We start from the raw sequence: 19,445 nt of genomic DNA, 5'->3' as shown, positions 1-19,445 counted from the left end.
GCAAGCCAGTAAAGAACATCCCTCCATGGCCTCTGCATCAGCTCCTGCTCCCTGACCTGTTTGAGTTCCAGTCCTGACTTCCTTTGGTGATGAACAGCAGTATGGAAGTGTTAGCCGAATAAACCCTTTCCTCCCTAACTTGCTTCTTGGTCATGATGTTTGTGCAGGAATAGAAACCCTGACTAAGACAATGACCGAATACCTTAAGTATCGGGAAGAGGTTAAAGCAAAGCCAATTTGCAGCCTGAACTTAGAAGGTGGGTACAACTGCCTTGAGAAAAAAGTCATGGGTGGGCTCCAGCCCGTGATGTCTCCCTCAGTGTGGTCTGTACTGTGAATTCCATAACACAGGCTCTCCCTTCATGGCCTCTTAGCGTTTAGCTAACCCAAGGTTTACCACAAGTTGGGCAGTATGGGACCTAGCTGGTGGTCAGAAACTATACCTCTTTCTTGAAGCCACACGAGACCACACCCCCTTGCGAAGCCACACCCCTTTCATGACCACACCCCTTCCAGATGACACACCTGCCACTTGGCTCTGTCTCCCTCAGGGATGGATTTAGACCCTCCTTGAGAGCAAATCTTTCTTGGCCTTTGCCTTTTTTCCCTCCAGTAGGTGGCAGTCGTCTGAGAGCCAGATACTGTGGGGGTTTCTGGATATCCTGTCACCCTTGCTGAGACTGGAACACATAGATCCCGCAGTGGGGTTTGATGTACCCATGTGCCACATGGTAACGGACTGTCTCTTTGATGTGCATACATCCTGGCAATGTGCCAGAAGGCTCATAGGCAAAAAAGAATAGCCACTGTCAAAATATTTATTTCTCATGTCCATGTTTTCGTTATCTGCCTGTGACGTGTTGTGCATAGCACACAGTATTTCAATAGTGGAAAGCGCCAGCTTTATAAACATATATGCCAACACCAACACGGCCCATTAAAATATGTTTCCTGCTGGAGAACATACTATCAAACTGGAATTGCCTAACATTGATCATCCTGGTCCTGCACTCCCGACCGGGTCTGTCTTAGCTGCCTGCATACATTGGCATAGACCTTACATTAGTTAGTTTCCTGTTGCTGCAATCAAGCACCAAGACATAAAGCAACCTGTGGAAGAATTTATATTGGCTGCAGAGCAGGGGCTGGGGTGGGGGTCTCCAAAATGGTGAGAAGGGCATGGCAGACAGAGCTTATCACACACAGGAAGCAGGAGATCGAACCGGAAGGCTGTACGCTCTCCAAACCCATCCCCAGTGAACCACTTCCTCCGATGAGGTTCTACCTTTTAATGATCCTGCAACCTTCTCAAACAGCGCCAATTACTTGAGCCAGTTGGGGGAGATTTCCCATTCAAACTGCTACAATCTTAAAGTCAGTATGTGAGAGGCTTAGCAAAGACTATATCCCTATGCTATAAAGTCTGGCCCTGTGCCACTCCAAAGGAACATGGGGCCATGGGGACATGACTCTCACAGGATAGCCAGTGGTATCCAGGAAGGCTTATGCCTATTTGCCAGTACAGTGCTGAGACACGTCTAGGAGTGACCATTGTATAATGTGTGGCCTTGGCAGGAGGTCCTGTGGTCAAGGTCACTTAGAAATTAGAAGCAAAGTGATTACCCACGGGGGTACCTGGCTGCCACACCACAGAACATGGACATTACTTTATTCTTGGCCACAGTTAGTGAGAGAAAACAATGGACAGGAGACGTTTCCAAAAGTCCAGCATGCTATCTACTGGTCTTTGAACTGAGGGGTAAATGTGTCTTTTTCTGTATTCATCAGGAGGCCTGTGTAGTCTATGTTTGGTGTCCATCTGTGAGTAATCTCTCTGCCGCTCTGCTGATAGGGACGACCTCATGAAGCTTGCTGGAGCTGAGCAGGACTTGGTGTCTTGAGAGATGATGCTCTTGGAAAAAAAATGTTTTATCCTTTGGGATCCAGGAAAGGATGCTCCCAGCAAGCTTCCCCTCTTGAACAGGAGGCTGCTTGGAAACCCATTCCTTCTTTCCATTCTCAGATTGCTGAGAATCCCAGAGCAGGTTGTGGATTATGGACTATGTTAGGTTGTTGGGCTGGTATTACTTTCTAGTTCTAGAACATTCCTCTGGGCACGTATACTATACTTAAAAGGCAACCCACGATTTTCCTCTCATACTTGAAACTTTGTGTGGACAGAACTTCTCAAAATATTTCTCCCCACCCTGTGACTTTTCCCCTTCTGTCTTTTACTTTGTCTCAGTTTTCTTTTAAATTTCTTCTCTTCTTTCTCCTCCACTGCCACAAATATCTGCACTCGGAGTTTTTAAAATAAATCTCACAAGGAACAGAAATATTCAAATTTCTCCTTTTGAGCCCAATTTATTTCTCTTCCATCACTTCAAACTTCCATTTTGGTACCTCTTTTATTGAGCACACAGGCGCTTTTAATAACCCACATGTCAAACCATTCATAAAAGGAGTGCTTACTGGTGACTGTTCAGGTGGGGTTTTTCTGTAGTGTGACTGTGTGCACTGATGTGGGGGGATTTAGCTCTACCCACAGTCTGGAGGATGCAGGACACATTTAACTTAGGTAGGAATGCAAGCCACCCACAGGCCCAACTTGGGTATCGCTGCTGTCAGGTCCTGGTAGGGACTGGCTTCCCAGAAGCCTTTGCCTCTGTAACCATATTTGGCCAAGACAGTAAATGCCTTCCATAGACTGTGAGTGTGCCTAAGTTTGTATTGCCACCTGCCCTGCTCTGTTCTTCACCCTTCATTCTTCCCACTGGCTGGGGTGCTCAGGACACAGGTGCTGCAAAACAGGGGCTAGAAACACCAGGACCATGATCAGCTTTGATCTCTGAATAGCTGAGTGGATCAGAGCCACCCACCACCAAGGCCCGCTGTGAGCTGCTGCAGCAGAGAAGAGTAATATCTTTTTCCAAAGCAAGCCTGTTTTAAGGGTATCTGACAGCACCTCAGTCAGCCTTATGGCAGATGAATCACCTCTAGTCTAGCTTGCAAGGTATCAAATGGGAGGGTGGTGGCTATTTCATAGTTTCAAAGAACAGCCTGAGAGAGCTAGGTTCAGAAAGATTTGAATAAGGTAATGTCAGGTGAATTTGTGTACGTGAATGACAGGTTCCATTTGTACATGCTAGTGCTAGGGAATAATTTGCACATATTAATGTAGGGTTCATTTGCATATGCTAATGCCAGGGGCCTGTTGCATATGGTAGTGGTAAGAGATCATTTGAGTATGTCAATGCTACGGGCTCATTTGCATATGTTAATACAAGGGACTACCTGTGTGTGTTATTATTAGGGAGTAGTTTGTACGTGTTAATACTAGAGGACTATTTACACCTGTTAACCTTAGTGGACTGGATCATTTGCATATGTTGAGGCTAAATGATTATTTGCATATGCTAATAAACATCCAACTTGTATACATTAATGTTAATGTCAGGGACTAGAGAGAAAAAAGCAAGGTGGGAGGGAAGAGAAGAGAAAGAGGAAGGTTATTAGGGCTCAGTGTTTGGCGAATTCCCAGGAGAGGGCTTTTGGGTAGGTTGGTGTGGTGGTTTAAGTAGGTATGACCCCGATAGACTCATGTGTTTGAATGCCTGACCATAGAGAGTGGCACTATTAGGAGGTGTGCCCTTGTTAGAGGAAGTATGTCATTTTGGAGTCAGTGCTTTGAAATCTTAAATGCTCAAGTTACACCCAGTGGTGTAACCTCCTGACTGCCTTCAGATTAAGGTGTAGAACTCTCAGCTCCTCCAGCACCATGTCTACCTACACACTGCCATGCTTCCCGCCATGATGATAATGGGCTGAACTCTGAAACTGTAAGCCAGCCCCAGTTAAATGTTTTCCTTGATAAGAGTTGCCTTGGTCATGGTGTCTCTTTATATCAATGAAACCCTGAGAGTTGGCTTGACTGTCAACCTCTTTATCAAGGTAGTGGACAGACACCCTGAATGTATGATCTACAATTAAGGTCATCATTGTCAGAGGGCAGATTGCTTAAGCAGTAATCCAGAGTCAGAGGCTAGGGTATGGAGGGGCAAGGAGAGGTACAAACGTAACCAGCATGCCCCTGTATTCAGCATCTAGGCTGCCAGCTATTCCCATATATTTCAGTTAAGTCTGAATCCTGTGCTTGGGTATACACTGTGCATATGCTATATACATAATATAAACATCACACATAACACACATATCTAGTCTTTACAGCTTGTTCTATTATGTTTTAACAGCACAGCATCCCCTAACCCCTAGCAGGTTCTGTCTGTATCAGCCTACACTTCATGGGCATACTCTGGGGAAAATTATGGCTTTTCTGCTCTCACCATGGTGGATGTATTATTAAATGTAAATCTACAATAAAGTGTCTTCGGAAATCAAGTGCTGTGTTTATCTCTGGTAATGAGGCTGTCAGGGTAACCTGTATTTATGGAACCACAAGTGGGTTATAAACTTCCATTAATGACTATAAGGAACCCCGCTTGTCATAAACAAAGAGGGAACTAACATTTGGTTCAGACCCAGTGAAGCCAGGCTCCACAGGTTCTGAGAACTGCCTGCCATGGGCTTCCACAGGCTGCCACTTGTAACTCTGAAAGAAACTGTTTCAGAATGATTAACGCAGGCTGGCTGTGATCTGTAAATACCTCAGATCCATCTCCAAGGAGCCGGTGGCCAACCTTGCAGGTGTTTGTTGTGATGCTCACACAAGGTGTGGGCCCCCACCAGGCAAACATCTCTTTCCTAACCGTGTCAGCTGCACAGGCTCTGTGTGTGTGCCTGTGTGTGTGTGTGTGTGTGTGTGTGTGTGTGTGTGTGTGTGTGTGTGTTCTCAGGAAAGTTTATTAGTGAGAGAGGCAAATCCAGTGTTCTCCTGTAAATCTTAGAAAATTCCCTTCAAGACCGCTGTAGCTAGAGAAAACTTCAGGTAATTTAAAGGCTAAATAAATAACCCCATTCATTTGAAAAATCACTTGCTGAGACACATCATCCAAATTCTAAATGACCTACTTAGGATTAAAATCTGAGTAAAAGATAAGCCCATTATATGTCAGCTAAGGCTTATGTACCAGAAATGTCCAGAGAATTAGAGATTGCCAAAGCCAGGATGATGACCTATTTATTTAAAACAAATCTGATTCAATAAAATTCCAGTGCACAGTAATTGGGGCAGCCTCCATAATCCATTCTAACATAGCTCGGAAGAATAGCTGTCCACAGTGAATGAAGTCTTCTTATACTAGCAGATCTTCGTGCATATGCAACACCACACAGGTGCATGTGGAGGGCCACAGGCTGATCTCAGGGGTTTAATCATCTCACCTTGATTTTGAAGTAGGCTCTCTCACAGAGACCTGGGACTTGCTGATCTGGTCAGACGAGCTGGCAAACAAAGCCCCTGAGATCTTCCTGTCTCCACGTCCCTAGCATGGGGGTTACGAACTCTTCCCTATGCTCCCAGCTTTTACATAGGTGCTGTGGACTAAAGTCATGCTTGCTCCGCAAGCACATTCTACACTGGGCCATCTCCCTAGCTGTTTCACCAGCATGCCTGACTGCCTATAACTTAGTCAGGTTTGTACAAAACTTATTGCCAGAAGATTATTCTGGGTATCCAAGCCAGCTGGACTTGAGGTCTGGGCATAAAACCTCACCTTCATTAATGATGCATGCAAAGTGTATGCTAGTATAGTCATGATCTGAAATACAAAACATGGGCTGAGGGTGTCACCTGGTGATACGATGCTTATCAAGCATATATAAGGTTCTGAGTCCCACCCCAACACCAGAAGAACAAAACTCCCACAAGGCATGTTCATTTTCCCCCACGAACACAATGCCAGCCATATGTAACAATCTGTTTCTAAAACTGTTAGTGTGAGCACCTAGGACTGTAAGAGGGTGGTCTGATGCTTTGATTGGGAATTTGCCTGTGAACACTGAAGGTCCTGTTCCCCAGTTGGTTCTTGATCAATCAATAAAGATGCTAGTGGCCAATGGTTGGGTGGAAGAGGCAGGACTTCCAGGTTCCCACAGGCAGGATAGGAGGTGCAGAAGAGGAAAAGAGATGCGAATGCTTCAGAAGGAGAGAGAGCGCCACCAGTCATGTGAGTAACCATTGGCTACTTCCCCAACTGGGCCTGGGTTAGCAGGAGGGAGATTAGAAATGCAACTAAACGGAGGGCAGATTTAGGGTACTGGGTTAGGACTAAAGGTAACCGAGCAACTGAGCTGAGGGCAGAATTAAAGGTGTTGATCTAGGAGTGACGGTAAGAGCACGTTAGTCATGGGAAGCTTAGAAGTACCTGGCCATTTAGCTAAAAGGCATATTAAAGATAAGCTAGTGTGTGTGTGTGTGTGTGTGTGTGTGTGTGCGCGCGCATGCGCATACGCGTGCTCATGTATCTTTCATCTGCAGGGTCTGGTAACATGGTCTACCTGGTGCTTAAAAGTCAAAACTACATGCTACATAGGACTATTCAAGAGGGGTCACTTCCCCTGTCATTGTACACTAATGTGTGTATTGTGGGGGTTTGCTGTCCCTGTTAAATTATTATAGGCAGATTAAAGGAGCCAGAAAAGGCAGCAGGGGGTTAGTAGAGGAGAGGACAGGCAAGTCTGACTTCTAGGCAAGACTGTATTTATTGACTGAAACACAATGAGTGGCTCATCTCAGGTCTTACCCACGTGGGTGGATAGGTCATAAGTTCCATGCTATGTGGGTGGGCGAGAGAAAATTCCTATGGGAAGAAGCTGGCTGTAACCTTTATAGGGGTGGAAATGACTCCCATAGTCCATAATGGGATCTGATAAGTATAGTCTTCCAGCAGGAAACGATCAATCTTCAAGACCATGGCCAACTCCAGCAAGTCACTAGGAAGACTCAAAGGGTTTACCCTGTAGTCATGGATGCTGCTCAACTTTATGCCATGAGAAGCACACAAACTATAGTAAACAAAGGGGAAAGAGCATGAGCCATATCCAGAAGAAGCTGGGCACAACCTCCCAGAATCTTCTTCCCGTGAAACCACACAGCATGACTCCAGTTCCCCCAAGCAAATGGCCATGACATGTACATCGAGGGAAGATGCTTCCCTCATGTCTAGTTTGGCTTTCATTGCTGTGAAGAGACACCATGACCAGGGCAACTCATATAATGGAAAACATTTAATTGGGGCTGGCTTACAGTTTCAGAGGTTCAGTCTATTATCATCATGGCAGCAAACATGGCACCATGCAGGCAGACATGGTGCTGGAGAAGCCAAGAGTTCTGCATATTGCTTTGAAGGTAGCCAGAAGAGACTGTCTTCCAAATGCAGCCAGGAGAAGGGTCTCCTCCACACTGAGAAGAGCTTGAACTTAGGACCTCAAATCCCACCCCCACAGTGATGCACTTCCTCTAACAAGCCCACACTTACTCCAAACAAAGCCATACCTTCTGATCACGGCACTTCCCATGGGTCAAACGTATTCAAACCACCACAGCTCAATCCAGGAGCATAGGATTCTACTGAGGACTGGTCAGGGTGCCCTTAGTTTGCCAATATTTCTGGACTTTCTAGTCTACCAGGTGCTAGATATGAATCATCTTATATACACAGTGTAAACATAGGAGTCCCACTGTTCTCAGCTAGGGGATGATGGGAACTCTCCCACTACCCTATCTACAGTAACACTGCCAGTCTTCTAATGGCCTTTAAGGACCTTGACCACTTGGTACCCTCTCCTGCACAGTGTATATAAAACTGTTCCCAATAGAAGTAGTAATGGTACAGGACAAGATTGTCTCTGTTTGTTTCTTGTGATAGTTTTTATATGCTTGGCCCAGGTGGTGGCACTCTTAGAAGGTGTGGTCCTGTTGAAGTAGGTATGGCCTTGTTGGAGTAGGTGTGTCACTGTGGGTATGGGCTTTAAGACCTAGCTTCCTGGAAACCAGTCTTTTAGCAGCCTTCAGATGAAGATGTAAAACTCTCAGCTCCTCCTGCACCATGCCTGCCTGGATGTTGCCATGTTCCTGCCTTGATGATAATGGACTGAACCTTTGAACCTGTAAGCCAGCCCAAATTAAATGTTATCCTTTATTTGGTTTTTTGCTTTTGTTTGTTTTTTTGTTTTGTTTTGTTTTGTTTTTCAAGGCAGTGTTTCTCTGTGTAGCCCTGGATGTCCTGGAACTCACTCTGTAGACCAGGCTGGCCTCAAACTCAGAAATCCACCTGCCTCTGCCTCCCAAGTGCTGGGATTAAAGGCATGTGCCACCACTGCCCAGCTAGATGTTATCCTTTATAAGACTTGCCTTGGACATGGTGTCTCTTCACAGCAGTAAAATCCTGACTAAGTCATTTCTACACCCCATTCTCAGAGCGTTGTGTTGCCTTTAACAGTGAAGATTTCAGAGGTTCAGGGCAGGAACTGGGGGCTCCTCTTGTGATCACATGAATATAACACAGACTGCTGCTGGTATCACTATCTCCTCCCCCGGATAACCAAAGCCTCCAGGCATCCCTTGGTACTTTTCCTTCTAAGCTCTTTATATTCTCCCCAAGGAATAAGAAAGGGACGGCACAGTAGGAAACGTGAATTCTTCACATCTACAAGGCAGTTTGTAAATCAAACTGTGAAAATCACTGTGTTGCCCTTTTGCCATGGACTTCCCATCACACGGAGGCTTTTTCTTTTGAAATTTCTTAGAAAGAAACAAGGACATGAGTGCAAAGAGAGCTTTTCATCTTCCTCTGTTATCCAGCTTCTGTGTAAGGGCTGGGGTATTTGGAGTTTTCAGAGAAGCCCATGGGACCGCGTGGTTCCCTTCCATGGCGAAGGGAGACAAGAGGAGAGATGGCAAATGGAGTCTCAGGTGGAAAGTGGACTGCCTTGGTGAATGTGTGCTTGGCTAAATCATGAGTAGACATTGGGCAGCGTGACCCAAACCAACCAGCACTGAATAGCAGAGAAAGCAAACACAATCAGTTTTATCAGCTCTAATAGCGGGAGTTCACAGGGATGCAGGGAGAGCCCAGAATGTTGTCCTACCTGAAAGAAAAGTATCTGCCCAAGGCACCCCAAGACCAAGTTCTCAGCACAAAGGACAGGGAGTAAGAGACAAACTCAGGAGCTAGAGGAAGAGGGAGAAGGGGCCTGGAACAAGGGAGAGGGAGGAGGGGTATTTGTGCCCAGAGGACAAAGGACCACCTCTGGATAGAGAGGAGACAGACACGGCCCCATAGGCAAATGGCAGTTTATAAAGGTAAAATTTATAAAGTTTATCCTGTGTTAGGATGAGGTGCTTAATTTTAATTGGGAATATTAATTAGGTGAGCCAATGGGAGCTTTGGCTGGACTTCAGTTTGGTGGTCAGGCTCAGGAGGAGAAGTGGCCAAATAAGGGAATAGATCTCTGTGGCTAGCTTTAGGGATGTAATCCAACAGTTTCTAAGCAAGGCCGAGGGGATGGGAGAGAAGGGCAAAACCTGCCAGAGCCGTGCCCACTACACTCCAGCTGTCCAGAGTTCTTTCACTACCTGCAGCTTAAGGCCTGTTTCTCTTCTCTGGAGCCATGTGAGGAATAAGATTTACAAATGACCTAGCAGATTATTATTTAAGGATGAAATGATATAGAACTACAGTGAATTTAGAATAGCAGCCAGTTGACAGTAAGTAATCCATAGTGCAGAGGAGGAGGAGGAGGAAGAGGAGGGGGGAGGGAGAGGGAGAAGGAGTGAAGGAGGAGGAAGAGGAAGAGGAAGGAGAAGATGGAGATGGTGGTGCTAATGAAAGAGATGGATATAGTGATGGTGGTGGTGGTGGTGGTCGTGGTGATAATTTTTAAGAGGGGTTTGTGGAGGTGATGGTGAAAAAGAAGATGGGAACTGTGGTGGTGGTGGTGGTGGTTGTGGTGTTAGTGATAATGATTAAGATGGGGGTTGTATCTTTAGTGATGGTGGTGGTGATGATGACGATGACAACGAAGGACAACGGCGATGATGCAGGCTTTGGTATGGTAATGAAAATAAGAATGTCAGGAGGGACAGAAACATAGAAGTTGGCTAACCCTACTCAGCCTAGTCCCCCTATGTGCCGGGTCTCATGAATATCCTCTCATCTGTCTGAGCCTCAGTTTTCCTGGGTGGAACGGAGACACTGCTGGGAAAGTCAGATGTAGTCCTTGTGGTTCATATGGTTTGCTGGCTGCTCGGGACTCTCTCCCTGCAGGCGCTCCCTTATTATGAAGGCTACCTCTGTATTTTTTGGCTTACTTCTATTTCCCAACCACTCACTCTAAGGGATTTCAGGTAGGTTTTACGGTTGTTGTTTTACGTGTTGTCTTTTAATTAATAATTAAATTTTAAAAATCTTTTAATTTTAATTAATCGAGATATTTCCGTATGTAACAGATGTTTGCTGAAGGCCATCACGTTTTTCCAGTTCCTTCTGAAAAAGTGGGGATAACTGGGGTGTGGGGTGAGGTGGGGGGAACTGTGACAGATGGATAGGAAATGTGGTTACAAATTTGTGTTTAAACCTGATTCCCCGTGAGTGAGCTCATAACTGCAAGGCTACAATGTGCATATCCCTGGTACCACTGCTGCCCGGGGACTTCCCCAGGGCTATCTCAAACATGCACTTCCTGTCTCCAACAGGGCCAAGGTTAAGAAAGGAGTGAGCATTGTTGGGGTGAGAGCCAGCAGCTCTTCGATCTGGGATGTCAAACAGAGCACCGAGTACACTGGGAAATATGCTCCGGCCGTCATCGTTTGTCAGAAGAAATCTGCTGGCTCCGAAAAGAGGTAAGTCCCACCTGGTCGGTGCTGTGCTCAGACTCTCTGCCGTGGTGGCTTCCAGTTGCTCCAAGGTTTGCTGACTCCATTGCAAGTTGTATTTGATGTGTGCTGTCTGTCATTAATGGCTCTAGGTAAAATGGGCAGAGTCTGCCAGATCGGGGCAGTGGGGTACCATTCATAGTGGACCCACACAGGGCCACAGAGGATCTATCATCTGCAAGGATCTCTCCTTGCAGCTGCATCCAATAATACAGGAAGTTTTCACTTCTTTCTGATTCACCTCAGAGGTATCAGAATTGCGGATTATCTCTTCCATCCTGAGTATATCTGCATGAGTTAAACACAGGAGAATTCGCTCTTCTACAGGCAGGGTGCAGCCCACCTTTACAGCGTTGCTGATGTCAACATACTGCATGTGATTGTATTTGTGCAGGGGGCACTTTCTGATGGAACAGTGGGCCGCCCGCTGTGGAATTACAGGCGATCGTGAATCACCCCGGGGAGAAAAATTAAAACCCGGATCTGCTTCTGATAGCCACCAAATTAGAAACAGGCAATTCACAGCTGGGCAAGGGACGGCTTGGAGACTTAGGAGTTCTTGATTTATTCCTCTCTCCCGGAACCTCGGAGAATTCCTAGTCTGGTCACATACATTTTCTTTGTCACTTTTAGGTTTCTTCTGGCTCTTTATATTACTGGAAAAAAAAATGAGGGAAAAATCTAAAGGATGAATTGAGGAAGGTAGTACATTGTTCCTGGAATGCAGCTCTAAATTCCAAAACTTAGTTGTTTGGAGAATACATTTATTTCCCATGGTATGGAGGTGGCTATTGCTGCTTTGTTTTAGCCCCCACTCCCTTAGTTCATTACCAAAAGCACTTGAAACCAATTCAGGGATGGCTTGGCATCAGTCGCTCTCCATTCTCCTTTACCAGAATCTGGGTCACCTGCAGCAGCTCTCATCTGTGCCCTCCCCCACCCCCTTTTTTTCTTTTGACTGGAAAAGACTGAGAGGAAAAGAGGAAGCCGGTGTTTGAGCTCTACCCCCCGGATGTTCCTGTGGTAGGAGAGGCTCAGACAGCGGAACTTGTTGGTCTCACTTGATCTCAGTCCAATCAGCCCAGGAGATGCAATTTGCCAAATGAGCACCATCCTCATGAAAGGTGTCATTGTGGTCATGTAGCCAAGTGACATGAGGACTGATGGACAGACGCATGCAAAAACAGATAGTGATGAACGGGGGTGGTGGGGGAGAGGGGATATGGAGTCTGGATGAATGGATGGATTAATCGATAGATGGATAGGTTGGTATTGTGGCTTGAATGTGCAAATAAGAAAGCCCCAATAGGCTTTCTTATTTGCACACTAAGTCTTCAGTTGGCAGCCTGTTTTGAGAGATTGTGAAAACTTCTGGGAGGAAGTAGATCACTAGGGGTAGGCCTTGAGGCTCTGTTTCCTGTCTGTTTTCTGTGGCCAAACTGCAGAAGCTATGTGACCCACCCACCTCATATTTTTTATTTATTTGCTTGCTTGCTTGCTTATTTGTTTTTTCAAGTCATGGTTTCTCTGTGTAGCCCTGGCTGTCCTAGAAATTACTCAGTAGACCAGGCTGGTCTCAGACCCAGAGTTCTGCCCACCTCTGCCACCCAAGTGTGGGATTAAAGGAGTGTTGCTACCATGCCCAGCCTACTCTTGCTTTCTCTACTGTGCTGGACTGAATTCCTACTTAAGTTGTGAAACACAAGAAATCCTTCCTCCCATAAGGTGTGTCTCATAGGGTATTTGGCCACAACCATGAGAAAAAGTAAATGATACATATTTAGATGAATAAATGATGGATGGATAGATGGATGGATGGATGGATAGATGGTAGATGAGTGGACTTGGCTGGTAAGATATCTCTGCAGAGGATGATGGATGGGTAGATGGATGTATGTATGGATGACTGAATGAAAGGGTAAATAAATGAATGACAGATAGATGATAGGAAAGGCAGATATATGAACAGATAAATGAGTGAAACCATGAATGAGTGATGATGGATGGATGGATGCCTACAGGATGTTGGATGATTTCTTTTATTCCCTAGCACAAAAGGAGAGATGAGTGGGGGAAAGGGTCCAGCTATTGCATTCTCATTTCTCCTGGGCCAGTCTTTTTGCCGTCTGCCACAACTCATCGGTAAGCAGTAATGTTGCCCACAGATGCAAAGGGATTTGAACCACCTCATTAACCATTGGCTGTGTTCATCCTGGACACAGAAGGGAAGAGTAGAATATCTGAGGGTGGCCCCTCACCTCAGGGTACAAGCTGCCCAGCCCTTGCTCTACCAACCCAAGCCTTCCAGTACACCACATCTCTAGGCCATCTCAAAGCACTCGAATGTAGGGAGTAGTCAGCTCTTGTCCTACACCTCTGCCAATGTCTCTTTTAATAAAGAAAACTCTTGGTAGACTACGCAGGGATTTTTCCCTGAAGGATATAGTGTCATGATGTGACCCATTTGGAGCACTTTTCTCCTCCCATGCTTGGCCCATATTTATGCGGACAGATAATGGAAATGTATACCCACATGAGCCTGTACAGTGCTTTACTTAAGGGTGAGAACATGATATATCAAACACATGTCTACCACATGCTAGTGACATGCCCGTGCAATTTGATTGTGTGGACCTTCTATAGGACACACAAACACAGTGCAAGGTCACTGGGACAGACCAGAAGCTCCTTCGGTGTCAGAATCAAGTTTTGCTTGCAGCTGTGTCTGCAGCCTCCGAGCAAGTGGCTGGTATGCAGGAGGATGCCTGTAATTGCTTGAATGGTGAAATCTGGAGTAAGATTGCCTCCATTAATGTACAGATTAAGGTACAAGTCTAAACACGTACTTACAGCATGGTCTCAAGTTCATGAGCCCAAAGAAGTCCAGTCAAGAAAAACGTAGGATATTTATCTGAGCAGATGCTGTCCCAGAAAAAACTACAGAGAAGACTGACACCTGGGATTCCTGTAGGCAGAGCTGGAATGCCAGGAAAAGCTGAATGTAAATTAATTTTTGCAGTGAAACATTTGGGTTGAGGTTTTTTGTTGTTTTTTTTTTCCACCCTGTATCTGTTTTCTATTTAACAAAATGTACATAATGAAAATAGATGTTTTCATTATGTACCACACATTCATTAGCATCTTCAATAGTTATCCCTGACCCACTTGAAAACCTTTCATTTTGTACTATCTTCCCCGAGGGGAATAAAGGGAAACCAAAGGGAAACCTTGGTCCGGTATTTCAGGTGATGCTGAAGCCAGGCGAGGTCCCTTTCTTCTCAAGGATAATTGGAAAATGTTTCATTGAGTTGATGTTTTGATAATGTTGGTAGCTTTGGCTTTTGGTGGGGGTGGGGGGCTGTTTTGCTTTATAAATCCTTTCTTCTCTCTGGCCGTTTCTCTGTTATCTTGAAACTCGGAGCTCAGCTGCGGGAACTCAGGAGAGGCAGTCTTCATTAGCTGGAGAGTCCTAGATTGTGTGTTGCTGATAATCTTGCCTGGATCAGGAAGCCGCCTTAATGAAGTGAAGTCGCTGTGACAGGTGCAATTTCATGGGTAAGGAGCCACTTTCCTATCAGTGATGAACTCAGCGGGAGTTAGTGAAGATCTCTTATCGCCTTCAAGTTCATATTCCTTGTTTGAAGAAGTTTGTTTGCCAAGAGAGTCTCATCTTAATGCTGTTATCTCGGTGATCAAATCTGCTTTGATTTGCCTTCACAGATCTGGAACCCATGGCAGAATAGCTAATTGCTCTTTGCCTCTAGATCCCATTCGGCATTTTCAGAATCTTGCTGGCCAAGGCATCAACTTAGATAAATATGTATAAAGCCTGTTGGGTAAAATTTGCCGTTGGGTGGGGGTTTCACAGAGGTTCCCATGGTGGAGCTGCAAATGATGTTCTCGGCACACAGACTTATGTTTGAATGAACTTGAATGATACCAACCTGTCTACTTCTGAGTTGCCCAGCATGGCTGTAACCCGGAGAGGTGTCTCATGCCCTGGCTCATGCTCAGCTAGCTTTCTTGTCTTTGAGGCTTTGATTTCTTGACAATGTCTTGTAGGCAGGCAGGCATTACAAAAATCCAATCTTGCTCGTAATGAGCCTCTCCTTATTCCATGCAATGGTGATTTTCCACTTACTGTAGGTAATGTGTTTCATCTTAAAACAAATATATTTTAAGTAATAGAATGGGCTGCAAAAAATAGAGGTAATTGATATTTAATTTGTAGTTTAGATACCGATAGCTGCAATTGAATACATGAGGCTGCGTGAAAGTGAGGCCTGATAGACACATATCAAACTATTTGTTAAGAGTGATGTTCTAGTTTTCTGTGATGAACATTAGAACCAAAAGCAAATTGAGAAGGGATGGATTATTTGGTTTATACTTCCCAGGTCACAGTTCATCACGGCGGGAAGCCAGGACAGGAATTGAAGCAGGGACCTGAATATATAATCATGGAATATATTGCTTGCTGGTTCGTTCTCTAGATCAGTGCTGGCTAGATTTCATATAGCACCTAGAACACAACTGCCTAGAGAATAGTGCTGTCCACAGTGGCCTGGACCCTCCTACATCAGTCATCAGTGGATATAATCCCTCCCAGGCATGCCCACCAGCCAATCTGATAAATGCAGTTTTTCACTGGAGTTTCTCTCTTCCAAGGGGTTTGGGTTAAGTTGTCAATAGAAACTAACAAGAATGATAAGGGAAGATTGTCTAATTGTCTTAAACCTAATAGGAATGGCTTGAGTAAAATAGACATTCATCTCCTAGTCACATAACAAAATTAATGAATGAAGAAAGCCAGCCAGGACATACACATAGCTCCTGAGTCTGCTGGCTTCCCAGGTACCTACTATGCCCCCACATCCTGTTAACTCATGGTTTATATCAGTGGTTCTCAACCTTCCTAACACTGTGAGCATTTAATACAGTTTCTCATGTTGTGCTGATTCCAACCATAAAATTATTTCATCGCTACTTCAGAACTCCAATTTTGCTACTGTTATGAATTGTAATGTAAATATCTGTGTTTTCTGATCGTCTTAAGCAATCACCGTGACAGAGTCATTTGACCCCTGAAGGGGTTTGCATCCCTCAGGTTGAGCGGCGCTGGCTTATCTCGTCATAGATTAAGATAGCTCCAGGAGTGCCAAACATTGCATCAGCTTAGCAGATCAAGTAAAAGTGACAGGAAAGCATCGTCTTAGCTGGCACAGCCTTTTTAAAAAGTGACCTTCCTGGAAGCTTCTGCCAACCTCCATTCTCTCTCCCTTGTCAGAAAAGAATGACGTGGCCGTGTCAGGCAGCCAAAGAGTCAGAATAGAGATGAGGTACTGATTCAGAGTCACACAATTCAGCTCCACAAACAAGAGCAACACTGGTGACCAGTGTCAGTAATTTACAAAGATCAAGTGTATGTGTGTGTGTGTGCAGGGGGGGGGGGAGTTCAATCATATGCTTAAGTGAGGAGAGCATGTTGGCCAGTCACCATCCCTAACACGCATCACATGTTCCCATGGAAATGAGTTTCCAGCACTGAACTCAAAACTCAGGGAATGTTCTCGAACCTAAGGTTGCAGAAGACAGGAGCTGGCCAATCTTAGTTGTTCCTTTTTTAAAAAGTGGAGCAGGACACAAAACATGTCAGGAACATTGTGCATACAAACAGATGCAGGGGAATTATAACTGCCAGAAAGGAATAAGGACAGACCCCCCAACGAATCAGAATCTCCTACATGAAACAGCTCGGAGCCTGCCAGTGTTCTCAGATTCAAACTGAGCACGATGTCACAAAGACAAGTCAAGACTGCAGGAAGAAGAAACTGCTGGAGGTCAGGAGGGTGTTAAGAGATAAAAAAGAATCACTTGTTAGATTCGCTTCGACAGGAATCAAAACCATTGTAGCAGAATAAAGAGCACCAGGAGATAGGAACTTTAAGAAACAGAACAAGAAATATATAAAATATTGAGGGTGAGAAACGGCTGGGAACCAATCACGTTAGTCTAAAAAGAGAAAAGAAAAATGATGTGGTAGACACAGGCTGACAATTGGGGTCAACACCTCCTCCATTAAAAAGATGCCCAGGGAAACAGAGAACAAGCACCCACAAGACGCATGTGCATGTTCATAGAGCCAGGCGCAATGCTAACTCAAAGCTGGGAGTCACTCAGTAATAAAGCCCAAAGATGGGGTAAACAAAATATGGTATGTCCAGAAGGTGAAATATGATTCTGTAGAGAAAAGAGATGACTGGGGTATGGGATGCAGTTGGGCAGGCCTTGAAAGTGTTATGCTGTCTGAGTTGAGGTGACTCTAAAAGACACTTGTGATCAGAAAGTTCAACAGTCAGGTATTGGAAATGGCCACAGTGCTCTATGAATACTATAAAAAATCTTTGAAGGTGCACTTTAAAGTGGTGACATTGGGGGAGCTCAAGGCCCCAGAGATGAACCTACTACTGATATTCTGATAAATGAACAAAGTATCAAATGACCCTCTAAATTCATATCTTCTACTTCTGGATTAGTGAAGCTCTCAGTCCCCCGTCAGAGAAGTCTCTTTGTATAGTGGGAGGTGGCTAATGGAGAAATTTGCGCAACTGGTCAAAATGCAGAGTGTGTATCAGTGGGATGTTCATCCACAAATGGAGATCTGTATCACACTCTTCCCCACAAAATGCTTGGCAACCTTCAAGGAAGAGTGTGTGTGTGTGGGGGGGATTTAAGAGCCAGAGAGTGGGGAAGACCAGAGAGAACCTGATTTTTTTTGAAGTTTCAATATTTTGCTCGTTTTGTTTTAAGTGATGTTTAATTAATTACATCATTTGAAGGGGAGAAGCTAATTCCACACAAAACGGAAGAGTCTATAATGAACCCATTAAACTGCTAAATTATAGAGTGGTATAAGAGGAGTCAGTTGAGATCCTTCATGTTGTTAGGGTGTGGCCACAATCACCTGCCCAGCTCAGAGCGGGAGAACCCAGAAGCTATTTCATACTCTGGTGCAATGATAAAAACAAAGGAATATATGTGTGTGTGTGTGTGTGTGTGTGTGTGTGTGTGTGTATAAAGATAGAAGACAGAAAGAAAAGCACACCACAACACAAGGAAGAAATAAGTCCTAAATGACTGGCTCCATCATGCCCACCCTCTCCACCCTAAAATGACACAAAAGAAATAGCTAAGCACCCCCTAAAGACTTTTAGTGTAAAACTGATGGGCTAGGATGGGAACAGGGCATGATGGGAACAGAGCGTGATGATCTGTCTAAAAATGTCCCTTTCACAAAGGTATGTGCATGCTTCTGAGCAGATAGGATTGGGACACCAGGGAATGATGCTCAGGAAGTCACAATTTCATCTGGGGACTAGATAGTGATTTACAAAGGGCCCACATATTCCCAGCTTCCACTTACAGCCTGGCATCTCTAGAGGGTTCCTCCCCAACCCACGCCTACAGCGAATAAGGACCCTTTCTAAAATGGGGTTTCTGCTGTGCCTCCAAAATGGTAAACACCTTAAGGCCGAGTCATCTTTAACATGGAGGTGTCCAACATAGTATTTATCAATTCTTGCATCCCCAACATACAACACTAAAAGGCACACTGAATTCTGAAGGCAGCTATGCTGCAAAATAGTTTTAGGTATGACAGCAAGGTACGTTTGTGAACACATGGCAGCTGTGGCTGTTGGCAGGAGAGCAAGTCAGTCAACATTCCAGCATGGAGTGCAAAAGGGGTTCATGGTCCCCCACTCTCAGCTGAGGAGCTATTGGCTCTTGATGGATGATGGGGAAGAGGTTTTTTGAAGGACCTAGTCCTTTGTAGGTCGACCATGCTATAGTTGATGATGCCATACCCAGGAGGATATGAGCAGCACAAATTGGACTTGAGAGGGGGGGGAGTAGAGTGGGGGCAGGAGAGGGAGGGAAAAGAGGGAAGAGGGGGAGCAGTAGTCATATGAGGTAGGTCAGGAAATACCTAATTTAGTTTACACATTGTTATGTGACTCTCCTAAGTTCTCTGTTCTCTTCTTCATCCTGTCTTGAGACCCGAGAACATCACATGTATACACACACACACACACACACACACACACACACACGGAAGTAACTCTGAGGACCATGCACTGAATATGTCTGCCAGGGGAGAGTGGTCCTTACACTCAAATCCTTTAGGCTAGATCTTTTCTCTTTAGTCTTCAGTGTGAACAGCGAAGCACCTTATTCACACACAAAGTCCGTTGTGGTTTGAATCATCCTGAGTGAGGTAACCCAATCACAAAAGAACTCACAAGATATGTACTCACTGATAAGTGGATAGTAGCCCAGAAACTTAGAATATCCAAGATACAAGATACAATTTGCAAAACACATGAAACTCAAGAAGAACGAAGATCAAAGTGTGGCCACTTTGCCCCTTCATAGAATTGGGAACAAAACACCCATGGAAGGAGTTACGGAGACAAAATTTGGAGCAGAGACAAAAGGATGGACCATCTAGAGACTGCCATACCCGGGGATCCATCCCATAATCAGCCTCCAAACACTGACACCATTGCATACACTAGCAAGATCTTGCTGAAAGGACGCTGATATAGCTGTC

At 45.0% G+C, this 19,445-nt stretch overlaps 1 protein-coding gene across 2 annotated transcripts in view; it reads left to right on the top strand.

Moving 5' to 3' along the window:
* The window catches only part of Tmem132d (transmembrane protein 132D), a 643,700-nt gene that overhangs the window by 278,146 nt on the left and 346,109 nt on the right, over positions 1 to 19,445 (top strand). For both annotated transcript variants that reach the window (XM_021163504.1, XM_029476942.1), the window contains exon 3: positions 10,655 to 10,801. In XM_021163504.1, the coding sequence (XP_021019163.1) occupies positions 10,655 to 10,801 (147 nt within the window). The remainder of the gene's footprint in view (positions 1 to 10,654; positions 10,802 to 19,445) is intronic.

The sequence above is a fragment of the Mus caroli genome, chromosome 5, assembly GCF_900094665.2.
Source record: "Mus caroli chromosome 5, CAROLI_EIJ_v1.1, whole genome shotgun sequence".
In the NCBI taxonomy this organism is placed as follows: domain Eukaryota; kingdom Metazoa; phylum Chordata; class Mammalia; order Rodentia; family Muridae; genus Mus; species Mus caroli.
This window is presented reverse-complemented; position numbering and strand designations above follow the sequence as displayed.